This window comes from Elephas maximus, chromosome 5 (assembly GCF_024166365.1).
Source record: "Elephas maximus indicus isolate mEleMax1 chromosome 5, mEleMax1 primary haplotype, whole genome shotgun sequence".
Taxonomy (NCBI): Eukaryota; Metazoa; Chordata; class Mammalia; order Proboscidea; family Elephantidae; genus Elephas; species Elephas maximus.
Window position 1 is genome coordinate 75,698,932 of NC_064823.1, and position 19,411 is coordinate 75,718,342.

The following is a 19,411-nucleotide window of genomic DNA, read 5'->3' on the forward strand; positions in this document are numbered from 1 at the left end:
TTTACAGCCAGAATATTCCTTAGAAGTGAGGATGGTGAAACTTAGTCTTGCTTACTTTGGACATGTTATCAGGAGAGACCAATCCCTGGAGAAGGACATCAAGCTTGGTGAAGTAGAGGGTCAGCAAAAGAGAGGAAGATTGCCAGTGAGTAGGATTGACACAGTGGCTGCAACAATGGGCTCAAGCATAGCAACAATTGTGAGGATGGTGCAGGACCAGGCAATGTTTCGTTCTGTTATACATGGGATTACTATAGGTTAGAACCAACTCAAAGGCACCTAACAACAACAACATCAATGATATTGGAGTTCCTGGGTGGTACAAGTAGATAACACGCTAAGCTACTAGCTCTGCTAACTGAAAGGTTAGAGGTTCAAGTCCACTCAGAGACACGTCAGAAGAAAGGACTGGTGATCTACTTCAGAGTTTTCAGCCACTGAAAACCCTGAGGAACTCAGTTCTACTCATACACATGGAGTCACCATGAGCTGGACTCGACTCAATGGCAACTGTTTTGGTATCGGTTTTAGGAGATAGTGCAGCCCCATGGCGTAAGATTTGGTCCCCTAGATTTGGCAATAGTAGAACCTGGAACATTTTTGTTTTAGAAACTCTGAGCTATGGAATATGGTACTAATTACTGTATCTTTGAAGTATCAACATGATTTTTTTCTGGTGAACTGTTGCCATCTGCCTCAGTGTTCTGGAAAAAAGAAAAACCTCAACTGAGATTAAGAGGCTATCTGTACAATAAAAAGACAGTCAAGATAACGGTTTTCTTTCTAATTTTTTTTATTAACTTTTATTATTTTAATTAGCCTTCCAGCTACAGGACTGATTCATTATTCTAATTTGCTTCTGGTGACTGGAGGCTGGATTCACTTAAATTTAACAAACAATCAGGGAACCATCTAACATGTTGATAGTTAGATCTTTCTTCTGGAAATGTGGTCAAAAATCACAACTTGCGTGTAGAGATCTGTTTTGATAGACATTCTAGTAGAGCTGTCACCTGGTTGAGCCTAAAATACATAAATTACATTGTTAATCAGACAAGTCCCTGCAAATAATTGACATTAAATGAATTTTCTTTTTGTTTCAATATTGTAGGAAACACAACAAAAAAGGCTGCAGCCTTGGAGGTAGTTAGGAAGTTTTCCTCCTAAATTCCTTTTTCTCTCAAGCAGTAATGATTCTGATTAGGAGCTTTTAGGCCCTGGGTGGTGGCGTGACTGAAAATATCTAGGATAAAAGCAGTGCCCGGGCTCATTGCTTGTCAAGACTCTACTAAACCACATGAGTCACTAACTCTGCAGAACCCCAGTAAAAGGCTTTGCAAATACATGTGATTACACGGTAAGAAGTAAAAAAGAGTTTTTTTTTCTTTTACTTATTTTTTTATTGTACATTAGACAAAGATTTACAGAACAAACTAGTTTCTCATTAAACAGTTAGTATACATATTGTTAGTACACATTGGTTAACAATCCCACGACATGTCAACCTTATTGACCTTGGCTTCCCTGTTACCAGCTTTCCTGTCCCCTCCTGCCTTCTAGCCATTGCCTCTGCGCTGTTGTATCCCTTCAGTCTTGTTCTGTTTTATCGGCCTGTCTAATCTTTGGCTGAGGGTGAACCTCAGGAATGACTTCATTACTGAGCTGAAAAGGTGTCCGGGGTCTATACTCTAGGGGAAGAATTCTATCTTGATTTCAAATTTGTCAAATAGAAATTTCTCTCAAGTTTGGAATTGGGTCAGGTTAATGTAAGTTCCCATCTGTTCATGAAGGGCTTCGTGAAAAACTTTTTACCAGTTTCAAAGCTATTTGTTCTGTTTTTTCTCTTCCAAATTATAATCTATACAAAGGGATTTGGTCTTTTTACATTTATTCAGAATAGTCTCTCATATATATATATTTTTTAGGGGGTGCCTATGGGAGCAATGATTTGCTAATGAGGTGCAGATAAGGAGAGAAAACAGAAGCTTTGCCGCACAACTTTTAAGCACTGGGCTGCTGACCAAAAGGTTGGTGGTTCGAACACACCGAGTGGCCCCATGGGAGAAAGACCTAGTGATCTGCTCCCGCAAAGATTATAGCCAAGAAAACCCTATGGGGCATTTCTACTCTGCCATATGGCATTGCTATTGGTAGGAATTGACTAACCTGCACCCAACAACAACAATTCTCAAACAGAGAAGACAAAAAAAAAAAAAAGATGCTAAAAGTGTTAGAAAACATCTATGATTGGAAAATATGGCCTGTTTTCATTATTTACAGATTCCGTATTTATGAACTTGTCTATTTGTAAAATTTATTTGTAACCCAGTTTTTGAGGCCTTTGCAGACAAGTACAAAGCAGTAAAACATTTAAATCTCCAGATGAACAAGTTTCCAGCTGAGGTTGAACAAGGTGAAGCTCAGTATTCTTGTTTTTGCTCTCATTGTATAAACAAGTGTTCTTTTTGCCACGTTTTTCTCATACCTGTGTTTTTTGCTAGTGATTTTGCTATTTAAAATGGCCTTCAAGTGTAGTACTAAAGTGCTGCTATCCAAGGGTTCCTAAGTGTAAAGGTATGATGTGCCTTAACCAGAAAAACAAAACAAACACTACCATAGATGGAGTGGATCCTGACTCAGCAACCCCATAGGACAGAGTAGAAATGCCCCATAGGGTTTCCAAGGAGTGCTGGTGGATTGGAACTGCCGACCTTTTGGTTAGCAGCCAAACTCTTAACCACCGGGCCATCAGGGCTCTGATATTAAACTTAGTTATATAATATACTCATTTGCTATGTAGATAACTTTTTACTAGGATAGAATACTGAAATTTGATGTTTAATTGCTTATAGGAGCCCTGGTGGCCCAGTGGTTAAGAGCTGCTAACCATATGGAGCAGTTCTACTCTTTCATGATTAGAACTATGAGTCTGAATCTACTTGACAGCAATGGGTTTAATTGATTATTAGGCATAATTTTAAGTACTTCGGCTTACATCTTTGGGTCATATTAATGAATGTGTTCATTTTGTCTCTTTAAAAAGTATAAAGGGAATGTATGTGGTTGTTGCACTTTAAGCTTTACTAGTCTTTTAAAATGAAAGATAGTTCTCAATTATCTATCTCCAGTTTTCTCTATGAAATAGAAACTAGTTAAAATTTATCATTAATATGTATGGTGAAACTACACTTGGAACAGTAGAGACGGAACAATGTCACTGTGTATGTATTTTTGTGTTTCAAGAAGAAAGTAGTGGTTTTCAGTTTTTTTATTTTTATTTTTTCATCTCAGGGCCACTGTACAGCCTTGGGACTTATTGAGGATCCCAAATGATTTTTGTGTATGTGGGTTATAACTATCAATAATTACCATATTGCAAGTTGACACTGAGAAATTTAAAAATAGCTACTTATTGATTCATTGGACCATAGTAATGATTAATGCATTGCATGTTAACGGAAATAACACCTTCGTATTAATATGACAATTGTTTTGATCTCATGGATCTCTGAGTACTACTGTGATGTGAAGAAGTAAAATGAAGGACAAAATTTGGAAGGGAAATTCATCTGCCTTGGTTTGTAGTGCTTGAGTCTGAAAGAAAGCTATGAAATGTGCTAAGACTTTAGTAATGTTTGCCCAATATTGATGAGCTTGATTTGTTGGTTTACTGATAAATTCCTTTGCTTATTACACGAAAGGAAATTTTTTAAACCTTCTGTGTAATCTGCCTAGATTTTGGAATCTGTCTCTTACAAGAATAATTTTTGGAGCTTTATGTTGATTTATTATATCCATGATTATTTAAAGAATAAGAAAACCACAAAAGAAAGCAAAGAACAAAGATTCTTTACTAATAAAAGAGCTAAGGGTCTTTACAATCATTTATGCTTATTTTTAAATGTTTAATTAAATCAGTGATCATTTAAGTAGTTAAATAAGTATTATTTCTCTGGCACCATGATCTCATCTTAATCAAGTTTCTAAATATCCTCTGCAGACATTTTTGATTTTTGCCTTTCCATAATATTATCTTAAATATAGAGAAAAATTAAATGAATTTTTCAAGGTATGGTCTACACCAGAAACTATCTTTGAGATTTCCCAGATGGCCCTGGAAAATGACAACTATGTATTCCTTCACTTTTGAAAAGAGGTGCTGGAAATAGTTAGATTTGTTTGTAGAATTCCATTGGAAATGTTGCCAAATCAGAAGAGAGGTTCAGCCTTATCTAGGTCAAATTTGTGTAGTCCCTGGAATTACTGTCTAATAATGTTTTTACCCTCAGGGCAAACAGTGATTGCAACTCTTAGGAAATACTTCTATCAGGTTTTCCTATATTTATCAGAGTACTGACAGCATTTTGCCTGATGATATTAGACAACAATAGTATAGTGTTATCAGTCATAACTTTAGCTCTTATTTAAAATGTCTATTGGCCTTTAACTTTCTTCTTTAATTTGAATCTAGCATCTTCTAGGCCAGGGTTTCTTAATGGATAAGCATTGAGACTTAACAATGGAGTTTTAGAAAACACAACTGTGTAGGTCGTCCTGTAGATGTACGAAATTTGTTTCCTTGATTTTCTTAATATAAGGAATCATGCTTCGGGATTATTTTATGTCATAAATCACGAATTTTTCCTTTATAAAATATTTTTATCTATTTTTAATTAGATGTAGCATTCACTGATATATTTTAAAATAAATTTGATCATTATCCTTAGAGATATTTTGTCTAATTTTTTTAGAATAGATTCATTATCTTTGTGTTGCATGCCACAGAAACAATACATTCTTTTGTCTGTTGCATTATTCTTATTATGAACCCCCATCAGACCATTCACTTTTGAAAATTATCAATAATACATTAATTACAGTCATTTTAAGTGCCTATCATTGCCAGAAAAGGAGTGCAGTGGTTAAATGCTGAGCTGCCAACAGAAAGGTCAGCACTTCAAACCCACCAGCTGCTCCGTGGGAGCAAGATGGTGGCAGTCTGCTTTCATAAAGATTTATAGCCTTGGAAACCCTATGGGGCAGTTCTACTCTGTCCTATAGGGTTGCTATGCATCAGAATTGACTTGATGGCAGCGGTTTTTTTTTTTTTTAATCATTTATATATAGTACTTTTCATGATAACTTAATTACTTGTATAGATTAAAAAAAAAAAAAAGTCTTCCTTTTACTATCCCTTGGTAGTACAAATGGTTAAGCACTCAGCTTTTAGCTGAAAGGTTAGCGGTTCAAATTCACCAAGAAGCACCTAGAAAGAAAGGCCTACAAATCTACTTGAAAAAGATCATAACCACTGAAAACCCTATGGAGCACAGTTCTACTCTGACACACATCGGTTGCCATGAGTCAGTGTCAGCTCAACAGCAACTAGTTTGGTTTTGATTTACGGTGGTGCAAAGGGTTAACACACTTTGGTGATAACTGGAAAGTTTACAGAGTTCACCCTGAGGCATCCCTGAAGTAAGGGCTGGCAACATACTTCCAAAAAATCAGCCGCTGAAAACGCTGTGGAGCATAGTTCTACTCTGACACAAATGAGGTTACCATGAATTGGAATTGACTTGATGGTAACTGGCTGGTTTGTTGATTCCCTTTAACCAGCATATAATTGTACAAGTTGTAAAACCAAGGTCTTTCTTGGAATGTCATATTGGAAAACGATGCTCATTTAATCAGTTAAGACCAGCCACTGAAAAAGAATTAAGTTTGACTTTACTTATGGAGGCAATTCCTAGAAAGCCATCCCAGAAAAACTGACCTAATTCCTGGTAAGGTTCCCAGAATTAATATACTACTTATAAATAACCTTAGAATAATTGGGGACCTTGAGAAGAGATGAATTTATCCAAATTTTTAGGTATTGCGGGTAAAATCTGGTGGAAAGAGTTTCTTGGGCTAGATTTCCTAGCCTCAGGATAACATACAATAAAACCAAAATAAAACAAACCCGTTGCCATCAAGTTGATTCTGACTCATAGCAACCTTATAGGACACAGTAGAACTGTACCATACAGATTCCAAGGAGTGGCTGGTGGATACAAACTGCTGACCTTTTGGCTAGCAGCCAAGCTATTAACTACTGTGCCACCAGAGCTCCATAAAGCATAATAGAGCATTTTAAAAGTCCAATTTGAGATTCCCTATGAAAACTTCCCTCATCTGTCAGTTTGTCACACTGTGGTGACTTCAGGATTGGAAGCACCAAGGTTGGAGGAAAACTCATTAACAACTTGTGATATGCAGATGACACAACCTTGCTTGCTGAAAATGAAGAGGACTTGAAGCACTTACTGATGAAGACCAAAGACTACAGCCTTCAGTATAAACTACACCTCGACATAAAGAAAAAAAGTCCTCACAACTGGGCCATCATGATAAATGGAGAGAAAATTGAAGTTGTCAAGGATTTCATTTTACTTGGATCCACAATCAATGACCATGGAAGCAACAGTCAAGAAATCAAATGATGTATGGCATTGGGCAGATCTGCTGCAAAAGATTCCACTTTAAAATGTTGAAAAGCAAAGATGTCACTTGGTGGACTAAGGTGCACCTGACCCAAGTCATGGTATTTTTAATGGCCTCATATGCATGTGAAAACTGAACAATGAATAAGGAAGACTGAAGAAGAACTGGTGCATTTGAATTATGGTGTTGGTGTAGAATATTGAATATACCATGGACTGCCAAAAGAACAAACAAATTGTCTTGGAAGGAGTATAGCCAGAATGCTCCTTAGAGGCAAGGATGTCGAGACTTAGTCTCACATACTTTGGACATGTTATCGGAAAGGACCAGTCCCTGGAGAAGGACATCATGCTTGGCAAAGTAAAGGGTCATCAAAAAAGAGGAAGATCCTCAATGAGATGGATTGACACAGTGGCTACTACAATGCGCTCAAACATAGCAATCATTGTTAGGATGGCACAGGGCCCGACTGTTTCATTTGCTGTACGTAAGGTCACTGAATCGGAACCAACTCGATGGGATCTAACAACAACAACATGAAATCTTCCAGACAGAATTTAATTTTGTATTTGTTCAAAACTGTAGGGCATTGGAGTTTACAAAGCAAACTTTAAGAGTCCTTAGTGGTATAACAGTATTCTTCCTGCACCTATATAAATCAGGCAAATCCAATGAGACTAGACTTATTTTATGTTAAAAAATAATCTTTCTTTGAAATTATGATAAAAAGGGGGAAGGAAAGACTGTGAGAGACTTTGAGATGGGCAAAAATAAAACAGTGTACATCTTATCTAGCTCACTCATCTAGATGTCCTCAATTTTGAGCTATATCATAAGTTTGTAAGTTGTAGAAAACTGATAAGAATACAAGTAATTCTTTTCTATACAAATGCAAAGTAAATGTATTCAGTGGACTGCAACTGATTTTTGACCTGCAGATAAATCTGTTTTACATCTATTTTAAATTCATTTCAGAATTTCTCATTCCTTTTTTATGTCTCTGGTCTTTAGTTCTCCTTTAAATTAGGTGTAACATCTTACAAAAAAATTAAAAAAAACGAACTAATTGCCCTGGATTCAATTCGGACTTATGACCACCCCATGTGCATCAGAGTAGAACTCTGTTCTATAGGGTTTTCATGGCTGTGATCTTTCAGAAACGGATCACCAGGCCTTTCTTCTAGGAGCTCTTGGGTGGGATCAAATTGCCAACATTCGGGCCAGTTGCCTAGTTTTAACCATTAGTGCAACCTAGGGACTTCTAACATTTAGTTGTTAAGTGCCGTTGAACCAGCTACAACTCATAGCAACATTATGTATATGGTCCTGCTCCATTCTCACAATACTAGCTATGTTTGAGCCCATTGCTGCGGCCACTGTGTGAGTCCATCTTGTTGAGAATCTTTCTCTTTTCACTGACCCTCTACTTTACCAAGCATGATATTCTTCCCAGTGATAGGTCTCTCCTCATGATATGTCCAAAGTAAGCAAGATGAAGTCTTGCTATCCTAGTTTCTAAGGAACGTTCTGGCTGTACTTCCTTCTTCTGGCATTCCATGGTATAGTCAATATTCCTTACCAGCACCATAATTCAAATGTGTCAATTTTTCTTCAGTCTTCCTTTTTCCATTACCCAGCTTTTGCATGCATATGAGGCTATTGAAAATGCCATAGCTTGGGTCAAGTGCACCTTAGTCATTAAAGTGACATCTTTGATGTTTAAGATTTTATAAAGGTCTTTTGCAGCAGATATTCCCAATGCAATACATCATTTGATTTCCTGACTGCTGACTTCATGGGCATTGATTCTTGATCCAAGTGAAATGAAATCCTTGACAACTTCAGTGTTCTCTCCATATATCATGATGTTGCTTATTGGTCCAGTTGTATTTTTGCTTTATTTATGTTGAGGTGTAATTCATACTGAAGGCTGTAATCTTTGATCTTCATCAATGAGTGGTTCAAGTCATCTTCACTTTCAGCAAGCAAGATTTTGTCATCTCCACATATCAATTTTTTAACAAGTCTTCTTCCAATCCTGATGCTGCGCTGTTCATATATTCCAGCTTCTCAGGTGTTTTGCTCAGCATACAGATAGAATAAGAATGGTGAAAGGCTACAACTCTAATTCACACCTTTTCATTAATTAATGAGTTAAATAAAATCTTTGACGGATGTTAATTTTGTATCTGTATGAGAATCATGTTTCTGCTTTCGTTAAAAATTTGTTCTTTATCAATAGTTAAGAGGGGGGCTAAAAATAATCACGCACAACAATAATGACAATCACGGCAACAACAATGAATGCCACTAGTTGAGAAAACTCAGTATTTAGAAAACTCTCACTTCAAATTTATAGCACTATAAAAAAAATAAGAACCTGCAAAAAGACTTCTGCCTAAAATCATTACTAAGCCCCAGGAGAGATGGGACTCCAATCAAACATAAACAATGATGAAAAAGAAATAGGTGAAATAAGATATTGGGATAAGATCACAAGTAATAACAAATTATTGAAAAATAATAATTGATGGAACAAAGTAAAATTAGACCTAACCTTATTCCATTCATTAAATCTTTGAGGAATTACAGATTTAGATGTATGAAGAAAACAATAAAAAGAAGTTAGAGGGAAGTATAGGCAAATGTGTAATCTTAGTATGGAAATCTTCTTAAACATGGTAACAATGGGAGAAATCAGAAAGAGAAAATCAATGATCTCTGCTACATGAAAATTTAAAAATCTTGCATGAAAAAACCATTATAAATATTAAAAGAGAAATACCTAAATTGTTATAAGTCACTAAAAATATGATACTCGTTGCTGTCGAGTCGGTTCTGACTGATACCTACCCTATAAAATATGACAACCAAGGGTTTTCTACCTTTTCTATATAGAGAATTCTTAAAAAATAATGGAAATATAACCCCAATAAAACTCTAGAAAAGTGTGTAGAGGACATTAACAATTATAATAGAAATACAATATATTAACCTGCATATGAAAGAAATGCCCATCCTCACTAATAATAAAAAACGCAAATTAAAATAACCCCAGATAAATTTGGACTGTAAAATTAGCAAAGATTGACAAAAATACGTCAAATGAATAGGGCATGGTGAATTGACAGTTTTAAAATATGTGTGTATAACTGTAAATTGATATGGTCTAATTGCAAAGCAATTTGACAATACCTCTCTAAAGCTTTTACAAAGTAATTTCCATTTTAGGAATCCATTCTAAGGCAGGGGTTGTGGGGGGTGGGAATCAGAAATTTGGTTGTAGCAAGCAGTTGTTTAAACTTGGGAACAAACATAAAGCAATCTGAATGTTCATCAATGGGAAATTCCTGTGTAAACTATTACTCCTTCATAGTATGGCAAATTATCTACCTTGTTTTGCAACTTGCTATTTCTACTTAACTGTGTATCTTGGACATCCATTCACACTAGTACACCGATATCAGTAAATAACTGCAGTTTTAACACACTTTTAAACTGCTGCCTGTTATATCATAATTTGTTTAACTGCTGCCCAGGCATGAACATCTAGGTTATTTCCAGTTTTTAATTATGACAGTGGAAAATGGTTATCCTTTTGAGAACATCCATTGTTTCTAAGGTAATAGGCCACCAGGAAGCAATATTGGCTCACTGAGCACCTACTCAGTGGCAAGCATTTTAAATACACTGTCTCATTTAACAAACTTTTACAAAGTGGAGGTATTATCTTCCCCATTTTACAGATGAGAAAACAGATGGAGAAGTACTCAAAAAGGTTAAGTAATTTGTCTTAATCACAAACTGATAAGATCTAGGTAACATATTTGTCCCTCTTAAACAGCTTTTTCCTGCCCAAGTCCTCCTGGCTATTCCCCAACCCATTCAAATTTGTCCTGTAGTTCTTCCAACCCTTTTCAATTGCTTCCAGTTATTTTTGGGAGTTCTTAGGTCTAAAGTCTTATGTGGGATTCATTAAGGGCTTTTGGAGGGTCTTTAAATGTCCTAAAATAGTATCATCTACTGACACTAATACTCTGTGCATGTGGGCATTTTTTTTTTAAAGAACAAATCCCTAATGTTTATCAGATTTTAAAGTGGTTTGTGTTCCCCAAAAGGTTAAGAACCTATCTTATAGAGAAGCTTCACGTTCTTGTGAAGCTGCCTTCTGAGCTACCAAATTGGGGCAGCCGTTTTTTTGTTTTATTTTGTTTTTCACTCTTGTGTCAGCTATTTGAGGCAATATACATTATTGAGGCCACCATGTTTACGCTGAAGATACCTCAGCCAGTAGTAACCACTTGCAAGTTGTCAACATGAGGTTTTTTTCTCTTGCTAGTGGTCTCTACCACTGTTCAGTCGGTCTGTTGTATTCCATATTCCAATATACTTCGACATCCCTCACCCTGCTTTGGAATTTTAATGCCTCAGAAATTGTAAGAAAATGTGAGGGTGGTAAGTGACTGCGAAGGAGTCACGGGAGTCGACTACTTGTTAAATTGTTGAGACCCAGAAGAAACCAGACTCTTTCAAACAGAAACAACTGTGGTCATGCATCTGCAATGACTGCTTCTGTGTCATTAGCTACCAGGTCCTTGGAAAGCCTGGTGGCGTAGTGGTTAAGAGTTTGGCTGCTAACCAAAAGGTCAGCAGTTTGAATCTGCCAGGTGCTCCTTGGAAGCCCTATGGGGAAGTTCTACTCTGTCCTATAGGGTCAGTGTGAGTTGTAATTGACTCGATGGCAATAGTTTTTTTTAACCAGGTCTTAAAGCATTTCATTTGGCCATGAAACACACTTGTCACTCTTTCCTATACTCCTTGTTCTCATTTATGACAATACATTTTGTGAAAAAGTGAGCATGAAATAGTGCTAAAACTCTCCTCCTCAAATTTCTCCATCCCCCATTTCCCTAGGCCATATTGGTCTCTCTTACCTTTTCATCCTGTTTGATTAGCTGGCCGTTGTATTAGAAATCTGAAAATAGTAATTGTTTTGTCATGAATTTTTTTTTGGATATATATACTTTCCTTTCCTCTGTGGATATTTAACTTGGAAATTGGAGAGTTATAATTTACACTCTCTTATTAGTAAACATCAATATACATATAATAACCCAACATTAAAGTTTTTTCCTTTCCTCCAGCTCACCTTTCCTGTGCTACACTTCATATATATGTTCATACACTGGGCACTAAACAACAATGTCCTTACTTTAGGGATTATTCCATAAATACTGCATATAAAATTAAAATCAGTTTTCCAGGTCAAGAGGCAGCCATTTCATTTAAGCTTTAGGAGTTTCAATTCATAAAAACCAAGGTCTGTTATGTAACTTTTAATGCATTCCTCAAGCCCGCTGATCTCAGCAGCAGTTAGTTGAGTGAGTACTTAATTTATATGTGGTAGACTTTCAGTTCAGGTGTACCAGGTGATTGCTCAGGGGAAAAAATGTTTAAAAGCTACGAAATATGTGGGTGTTTTAGGGCTATAACCAACCAAACATTCAGTAATTTGGGCAGCAAACCGAGAAAGTTGGCAAGGCCTCAACTAAATAACTATGATCTTGCCAAGGTTAAAACAACATTTAAAAGGGGCCTCCAAGGAAAACTCAGGAGCCAAAAAAGTGATGTTGGTGATTCAGTAGGTGTCCCATGATCCACTGGTCCAGCATTAATTCAATTTTGCCTTGGAGTTTGAGGGAACACTTTTGAAGATTTTGAAGAAACCATATAGCCTTGCTTAAACTTATTCTATTCAGTATTTTTTTTTTTTATGTTCAAAGAAAATACACCTGGGTGCTATAAGAAGCAGATTATACAACTGAGGACCTTCACTGGGCAGGAGGGTCTCCAAGAAATTAAATTCAAGCCATATGTCCAAAGGATGTTGGAATGTTAGAGACCTCCATTTTGAGAGGAAAAATTTCAAGCCTGTGGCAGGATGGGATTTTAAGGCTGGGGCGGCAAGGGAAATTAAGAGCAGTCACTGAATTTAGAAGGCCTCATTAAGGAGGCAATTAACACCTTTTCTACTAATAGTAGCAAGTACTTCTTGGGTGAAGAGTCACTTGAGAGCAAAGTCACTTGAGAGGACAGAGAGGAGATGTGGGAAGGTGCTGCTGTAATCTTCCTCTACATTAAAACAAACAAAAACAAGCATCTTTGTTGGTAGAATTTATTTTTAATTTCAAATCTTGTTCATGTAGATATACATATTTTTTTAATTGTTATAAAAAATGTAGTCAACACAACATTTGCCAATTTATCGTCTGTCACTTGTACGATTCATTGAAATAAGTTACGTCAATCGTGTTGTGCAACCATCTCCATTATTCATTGCCATATTTACCATCTCATAAACAAAAATTTAATATTAGCTAGACAAACATTTCCCTCTTTCCCCATTCTTTTGCTCATAGAAAAGGAAGGTAGAATTGGACATATTTGTTTTTAGGATCTGTATTATGTACAATAATGGCTACATATTTATTTAAAAAAAATTAAATTGCTTCTCTCATTCACCCACGGGCCATCACCATTGCCCTAGATACATTCCCAGCACTGCCCAGGGCCAGCACACCAACATCCAGCAAAGAACCCTGAGGGTTAACTCACCTACCAAGGAAAGAATGCCACCAGAGCAAATTACCTTGTTTCAGCTAAAAATAGCTTTGACTCTACATATGTTTCAAGTGCCTCAGATCCTAAAATATTTTAAAGTTAACCACAAAAGTTTTATGATTATTTCTGGCCCCACTATCATTTCTTTAGGAGCCCTGGTGGTGCAGTGGTTAAAAGCTATGACTGCTAACCAAGAGGTTGGCAGTTCGAATCCACCAGCCCCTCCTTAGAAATTCTATGAGGCAGTCCTATTCTGTCCTATAAGGTTGCTATGAGTCAGAACTGACTTGAAGGCACCTAACAATAACTTTCATTTCTTTAGTAAATAATATTTGACTACTGCATGCCACAGATATTTTACCATGTGCACTAAAACATTGGCGACACAACAGGAAACAGGACCTTCAATGGTTCCTGGCCCACATCTCACAGTGTATGCTTTACAAGCTTCTGTCATGTATATTGTCTCCTTTAAGCCTCTGGACAAACTTATCCCAAAAGGCAGTTCTTAATGTGAGAGTGATAGCAAGAATGGGTACTATCACCCTGTATTAGTTATTTAGTTCTGCTATAAGAGAAATACCACATGTGGGTGGTTTTAACGAACAGAAATTTATTTTCTTACAGTTTACAGGGCTGGAAGTCCAAAATCAGGGCACTAGCTCTCAGGGAAGGCTTTCTCTGTCAGCTCTGGGGGAAGATCCTTGTCTTTTCAGCTTCTATTCCTTGGCTTCTTGGTGACCTTCCTGTGGCATGATGTCTATCTTCTCCCATCTCTGCTAGCTTCTCTGTCCTAATCTGCTGCTTTTTTTATATCTCAAATTTGATTGGCTTAAAACACGCCTCATACTGATATGGCCTCTTAACATCACGAAGAAAAACCCATTCCTAAATGGGATTATAACCATACGAATAGGGGTTAGGATTTAGAAGACAAATTCTTGAGGGACACAATTCAGCAGAAGCACCTAGTATGGTCATATTTCTATGAAGGCTTTTCAAAAGTCTTTGGTTTTGGGTCTGTACTTTTTAGTCTACTGTGCAGTCCCAGGGATATATAATATGTTGTTGTTGTTGTTAGGTTCCGTCGAGTTGGTTCTGACTCGTAGTGACCCTATGCACAACAGAATGAAACACTGCCCGGTCTTGAGGTATCCTTACAGTTGTTGTTATGCTTGAGCTCATTGTTGCCAGCCACTGTGTCAACCTACCTCGTTCAGGATCTTCCTCTTTTCTGCTGACCCTGTACTCTGCCAAGCATGATGTCCTTCTCCAGGGACTGATCCCTCCTGACAACATGTCCAAAGTATGTAAGACGCAGGCTCGCCATCCTTGCTTCTAAGGAGCATTCTGCTTGTACCTCTTCTAAGACAGGTTTGTTCGTTCTTTGGGCAGTCCATGGTATATTCAATATTCTTCACCAACACCACAATTCTTCTTCAGTCTTCCTTATTCATTGTTCAGTTTTCACATGCATATGATGAGATTGAAAATAACATGGCTTGGGTCAGGTGCACCTTAGTCTTCAAGGTGACATCTTTTCTCTTCAACACTTTGAAGAGGTCCTTTGCAGCAGATTTGCCCAATGCAATGCGTCTTTTGATTTCTTGACTGCTGCTTCGATGGCTGTTGATTGTGGACCCAAGTAAAATGAAATCCTTGAAAACTTCAATATTTTCTCTGTTTGTCATGATGTTGCTCATTGGTCCAGTTGTGAGGATTTTTGTTTTCCTTATGTTGAGGTGCAATCCATACTGAAGGCTGTGGTCTTTGATCTTCATTAGTAAGTGCTTCAAGTCCTCTTCACTTTCAGCAAGCAAGGCTGTGTCATCTGCATAAATCAGGTTGTTAATGAGTCTTCCTTCAATGCTGATGCCCCATTCTTCTTCATATCGTCCAACTTCTCCGATTATTTGCTCAGCATACAGATTGAATAGGTATGGTAAAAGAATACAACCCTGACATGCACCTTTCCTGACTTTAAACCAATCAGTATCCCCTTGTTCTGTCCAAACAACCTTTTCTTGATCTATGTACAGGTTCCCCATGAGCACAATTAAGTGTTCTGGAATTCCCATTCTTCGCAATGTTATCCATAAGTTGTTATGATCCACACAGTCGAATGCCTTTGCATAGTCAATAAAACACAGGTAAACATCCTCCTGGTATTCTCTGCTTTCAGCCAGGATCCATCTGACATCAGCAGTGATATCCCTGGTTCCACATCCTCTTCTGAAACCGGCCTGAGTTTCTGGCAGTTCCCTGTCAATATACTGCTGCAACTGTTTTTGAATGATCTTCAGCAAAATTTTGCTTGTGTGTGATATTAATGATATTGTTCTATAATTTCCACATTTGGTTGGATCACCTTTCTTGGGAATAGGCATAAATATGGATCTCTTCCAGTCAGTTGGCCAGGAAGCTGTCTTCCATATTTCTTGGCACAGATAAGTGAGCACGTCCAGCACTGCATCTGTTTGTGGAAACATCTCAATTAATATTCCATCAATTCCTAGAGCCTTGTTTTTCACCAATGCCTTCAGAGCAGCTTAGACTTCTTCCTTCAGTACCATCGGTTCCTGATCATATGCCGCTTTTTGAAATGGTTGATCATTGACTAATTCTTTTTGGTATAATGACTGTGTGTATTCCTTCCATCTTCTTTTGATAAACTACTTTAAATTAGGACTGTTGAATTAAAATCTGTTTTTAAAGGAATGAAGTTTTATTACTATATGCACATATAGCAAGGCGAAGCAACAGCTAATAAAATATTACTGTATAAAGCAGTGAGTATCAGATCCAGGTAATCTTTAGAATCACCTGGTGAGACTTTTAAAAATACAGACACCTGGGTTGTAACACAGACTGATTCATTTTGAATTGCTAGGGATGGAGTCTGAGATTCTCATGATTGATTAGTGTGAGAAGTAGAGGGGAAGAAGAAATGCTTTGCAGAATTGACAGAAATTGCTCCTCATCAAACCATGGTGGGATAGATGCTGATAAAGAGCTCTCATGAAAACAGCATGCATTCCAAAGTAGATCATTTTTATGTTTGAACAACTGTGATTTTCAAGAAGTGGAGTCTAAATTAGAGGACTCTTGTCTTCTAATAAAGGACCCTGGGTGGTGCAGACAGTTTGCACCCAACTACTAACCAAAAGGTTGGCAGTTTGAACCTATTGATAAACACAGTGGAAGAAAGGCATGGTGATCTTCTTCCATAAAGATCACAGCCAAGAAATCCTTATGGAGCAGTTCTACTCTGTAATGCATGGGCTCACCATGAGTCGGAATCACCTCCACCAGAAAGGGTTTGGTTTTTGGTTTTGTCCTCCAATATAATATGAAAGAGAAAAGAAACACATCCTGCTAAATCAATGCACAATCTGTACTGCACATACCTTCTGAGCTCTGTGACTCTCAGAATGGATCCAGAAATGCTTACTCTGTACAGTGTCTTTTGTTTCATCAGTTTCCTACATCTAATAGAACCTATAGTTCTCAATGATCTTTTAATATTTTTTTTGGTTGGCCATTTATCAAGCAACCATAGCCAAGAACTTGAGACTTTCCAGCCTCTACCACTGCATGAGCCATTTCCTTGATATAAATCTCTCTTTGTATGTACATATATACTACATATATATAAATACATATATACTACATATATGTATATATGTAGTATATATATACGTATGTATAAGCTTCACTGGTTTTGTTTCTGTAGATAATCCAGCCTAAGACATTTGGTACCAAAAGTGAGTGGTTCTAGAGAAAAAAAATTGTAAGAATGAGTTTTCTAAATTGGTTCTCAAGTGTGGTTAGCCTTAAAAATGTTGATGATTCTGAGACCACTAGTAAAAAGGACGCTGTTAATCCATGGTGTGAGATGGCAATAGAAATATGCAAAATATCACCACTAATAGATTAAGTAGTGGTGGGACGTGAAGCTCTGGTTGATTGAATGTTTGATTCTTTTCTACAATTTTCTCAGAATAAGAAGTATAGGGAACCAACTAACCAGGTCCTACTTTCACTAGACAAAGTGGTGAAAGAAAGAGATGAGTTCAGGGCTTCAGAGTCAAAGCTCGAGCACCACACAAATGGCCTTGAAGTTGCCACTTGTGCCCTGAAAGAAAGCTTATTTCTTGTAGTAAAAGAGCTGTTATTGCCAAAAACCAAACTCAGAGTCTCATCATATGGGTGGCTGAACTACAATGTCAATTGAATTCCCAATCTTGAATGGTTTCTGAGGTTAATATGAGGGCACTGATTAGAAGAAATGGGATCCTGAAACTTGGGATGGGGACATATGGGCAGATAATCAGGAAGATGGGGACACTGAGCCCCTAATTTCTATTAAATTGCCCCTGCCAACAAAGCCATTAGCTCCTCCCTGCTCATCCGATGAGAGTAACCTACCTGTGTCTCCAGAGCCTTTGTCTGAGGTATTACCTGGGGCGGTGTCTGAGTCATTACCTGGGGCATCACCTGAGGCAGACGCCTTACAAGACATTGCTGAATGTTCTCAAAACACATCCCCATCATCCATTTTTGCTTCTAGGTCTATAACTAAACTTAAGTTCTAGCAAACCTGACAAGGTAAAGTATAAAGTGTGACCCAGGAGGAGGTACGCTACATCCCAAAAGAACTGCTCGACTTTTCTAATATGTACAAACAGAAACCTGGGGAGTATGTGTGGGAATGGATATTAAGGGTGTGGAATAATAGTGCAGGGAACATAAAGTTAGATCAGTCTGAGTTTACTGATATGGGCCACTAAGCACAGATTCTTCATTCAATGTTTCAGCTTGAGAGGTTAGGAAAGGATCTAGTAGTTTATTTGGATGGGTCCCTGAAGCATGAGTTATGTGGTGGCCTACACCAAATCAGGTTGAAATATCAGAACTTCCTTGATATACCATAGAAAATGTATCCAAATGCTTAGGGAAACTGGTATGTTAGAGTGGATTTATCAGGTTAGGCCCCCAAACCCACGCACGGAGTACCCATAGAACATATCTTTTACCACAATGGTAAAGAACAAATTCATGTAGGGAGCACCAGCATACTTAAAGACTGCTGTGATTGCTATTTTACGTAAGTCAGATTTGAGAGTGGGAGCTGCACCAACTGAATTAAGACACATAAATACAATGGGGCTGATTGGGCCCTGTGGTGGTAGGGGCCAAGTGACAGCACTCAGTCGACAAAGACAAGGTGGGTGTGGTTACTGAGGGACAGTGGAGTCAAAGCAGTAATCAGAATAGTCTGACTCATATGGATTTAAGGCATTGGCTACTTAGTTGTGGTGTCCTTAGGAGTAAAATACATGGGAAATCTACTAAATATTTACTAGATCTGTACAAGTGGAAGAATTCTAGTACAAGTGGATGGCAATCTAACTTGAATAGCCAGAATAGAGAGTCACAGTTAATTAGTTAATTAATTCCCAGACTTGAATGAGTTTACAGGCCCCCGTTCCCTTGAGTAAAGGGGAGTCAGGATCCCCTTGAGGAAGGACTCCACTACACTGCCAAAAATTTACACTGTTGATCATTCTTCTAGTCTTCTCCAAAGGAATCTACAGCCCTTTATGAGAGTAACTCTTCATTGGGGAAAAGGAAATAATCAGACTTTTAGGGGATTAAAGGATACTGTCCCTGAACTGACACTAATTCTAGAAGACATAAAACGTCACTGTGACCCACCAGTCAGAGTGGGAGGCATATGGAGGTCAAGTTATTAATGAAGTGTTAGGTCTTATCTACCTCATAGCGGGCCCAGTGGGTCCCTGAATCCATTTTGTAGTGATTTCCCTAGTTCCAGAATGCATAATTGGAATAGACATACTCAGGAACTGGCAGAACCGACTCATTGTATGCCTGACATGTAGAATAAGGACTATTATGTTAGGAAAGGCTAAATGGAAACCATTAGAACTGTCCATACCTATGAAAACAGTAAACCAAAAGCAATACTGCATTCCTGGAGGGATTGAAGAAATCACTGACACTATCAAGGACTTGAAGGATACAGGGGTGGTGATTCCCATCACAACCCCATTCAAGTTGCCTATTTGGCCTGTGTAAAAAACAGATGGATCCTGGAGAATGACAGTGAATTATCAAAAACTTAACCACGTGGTGACTACAATTGCAGCTGCTCTTTCAGATATGGTTTCATTGCTTAAGAAAATTAATACATCCCCTTGTACAAGGTATGCAGCTTTTGATCTGGGTACTGCCTTTTTCTCCATATCTGCTTCACAGGACCACCAGAAGCAGTTTGCTTTCT

General features: G+C 37.7%; 1 protein-coding gene across 1 annotated transcript in view; it reads right to left on the bottom strand.

Annotated features, from left to right (window-relative positions):
* Positions 1–862: 862 nt before the first annotated feature.
* The window catches only part of CFAP299 (cilia and flagella associated protein 299), an 802,595-nt gene continuing 784,046 nt past the window's right edge, over positions 863–19,411 (bottom strand). The window contains exon 6 of the mRNA XM_049885915.1: positions 863–1,023. Within this exon, the coding sequence (XP_049741872.1) occupies positions 928–1,023 (96 nt within the window). The 3' untranslated portion in view covers positions 863–927. The remainder of the gene's footprint in view (positions 1,024–19,411) is intronic.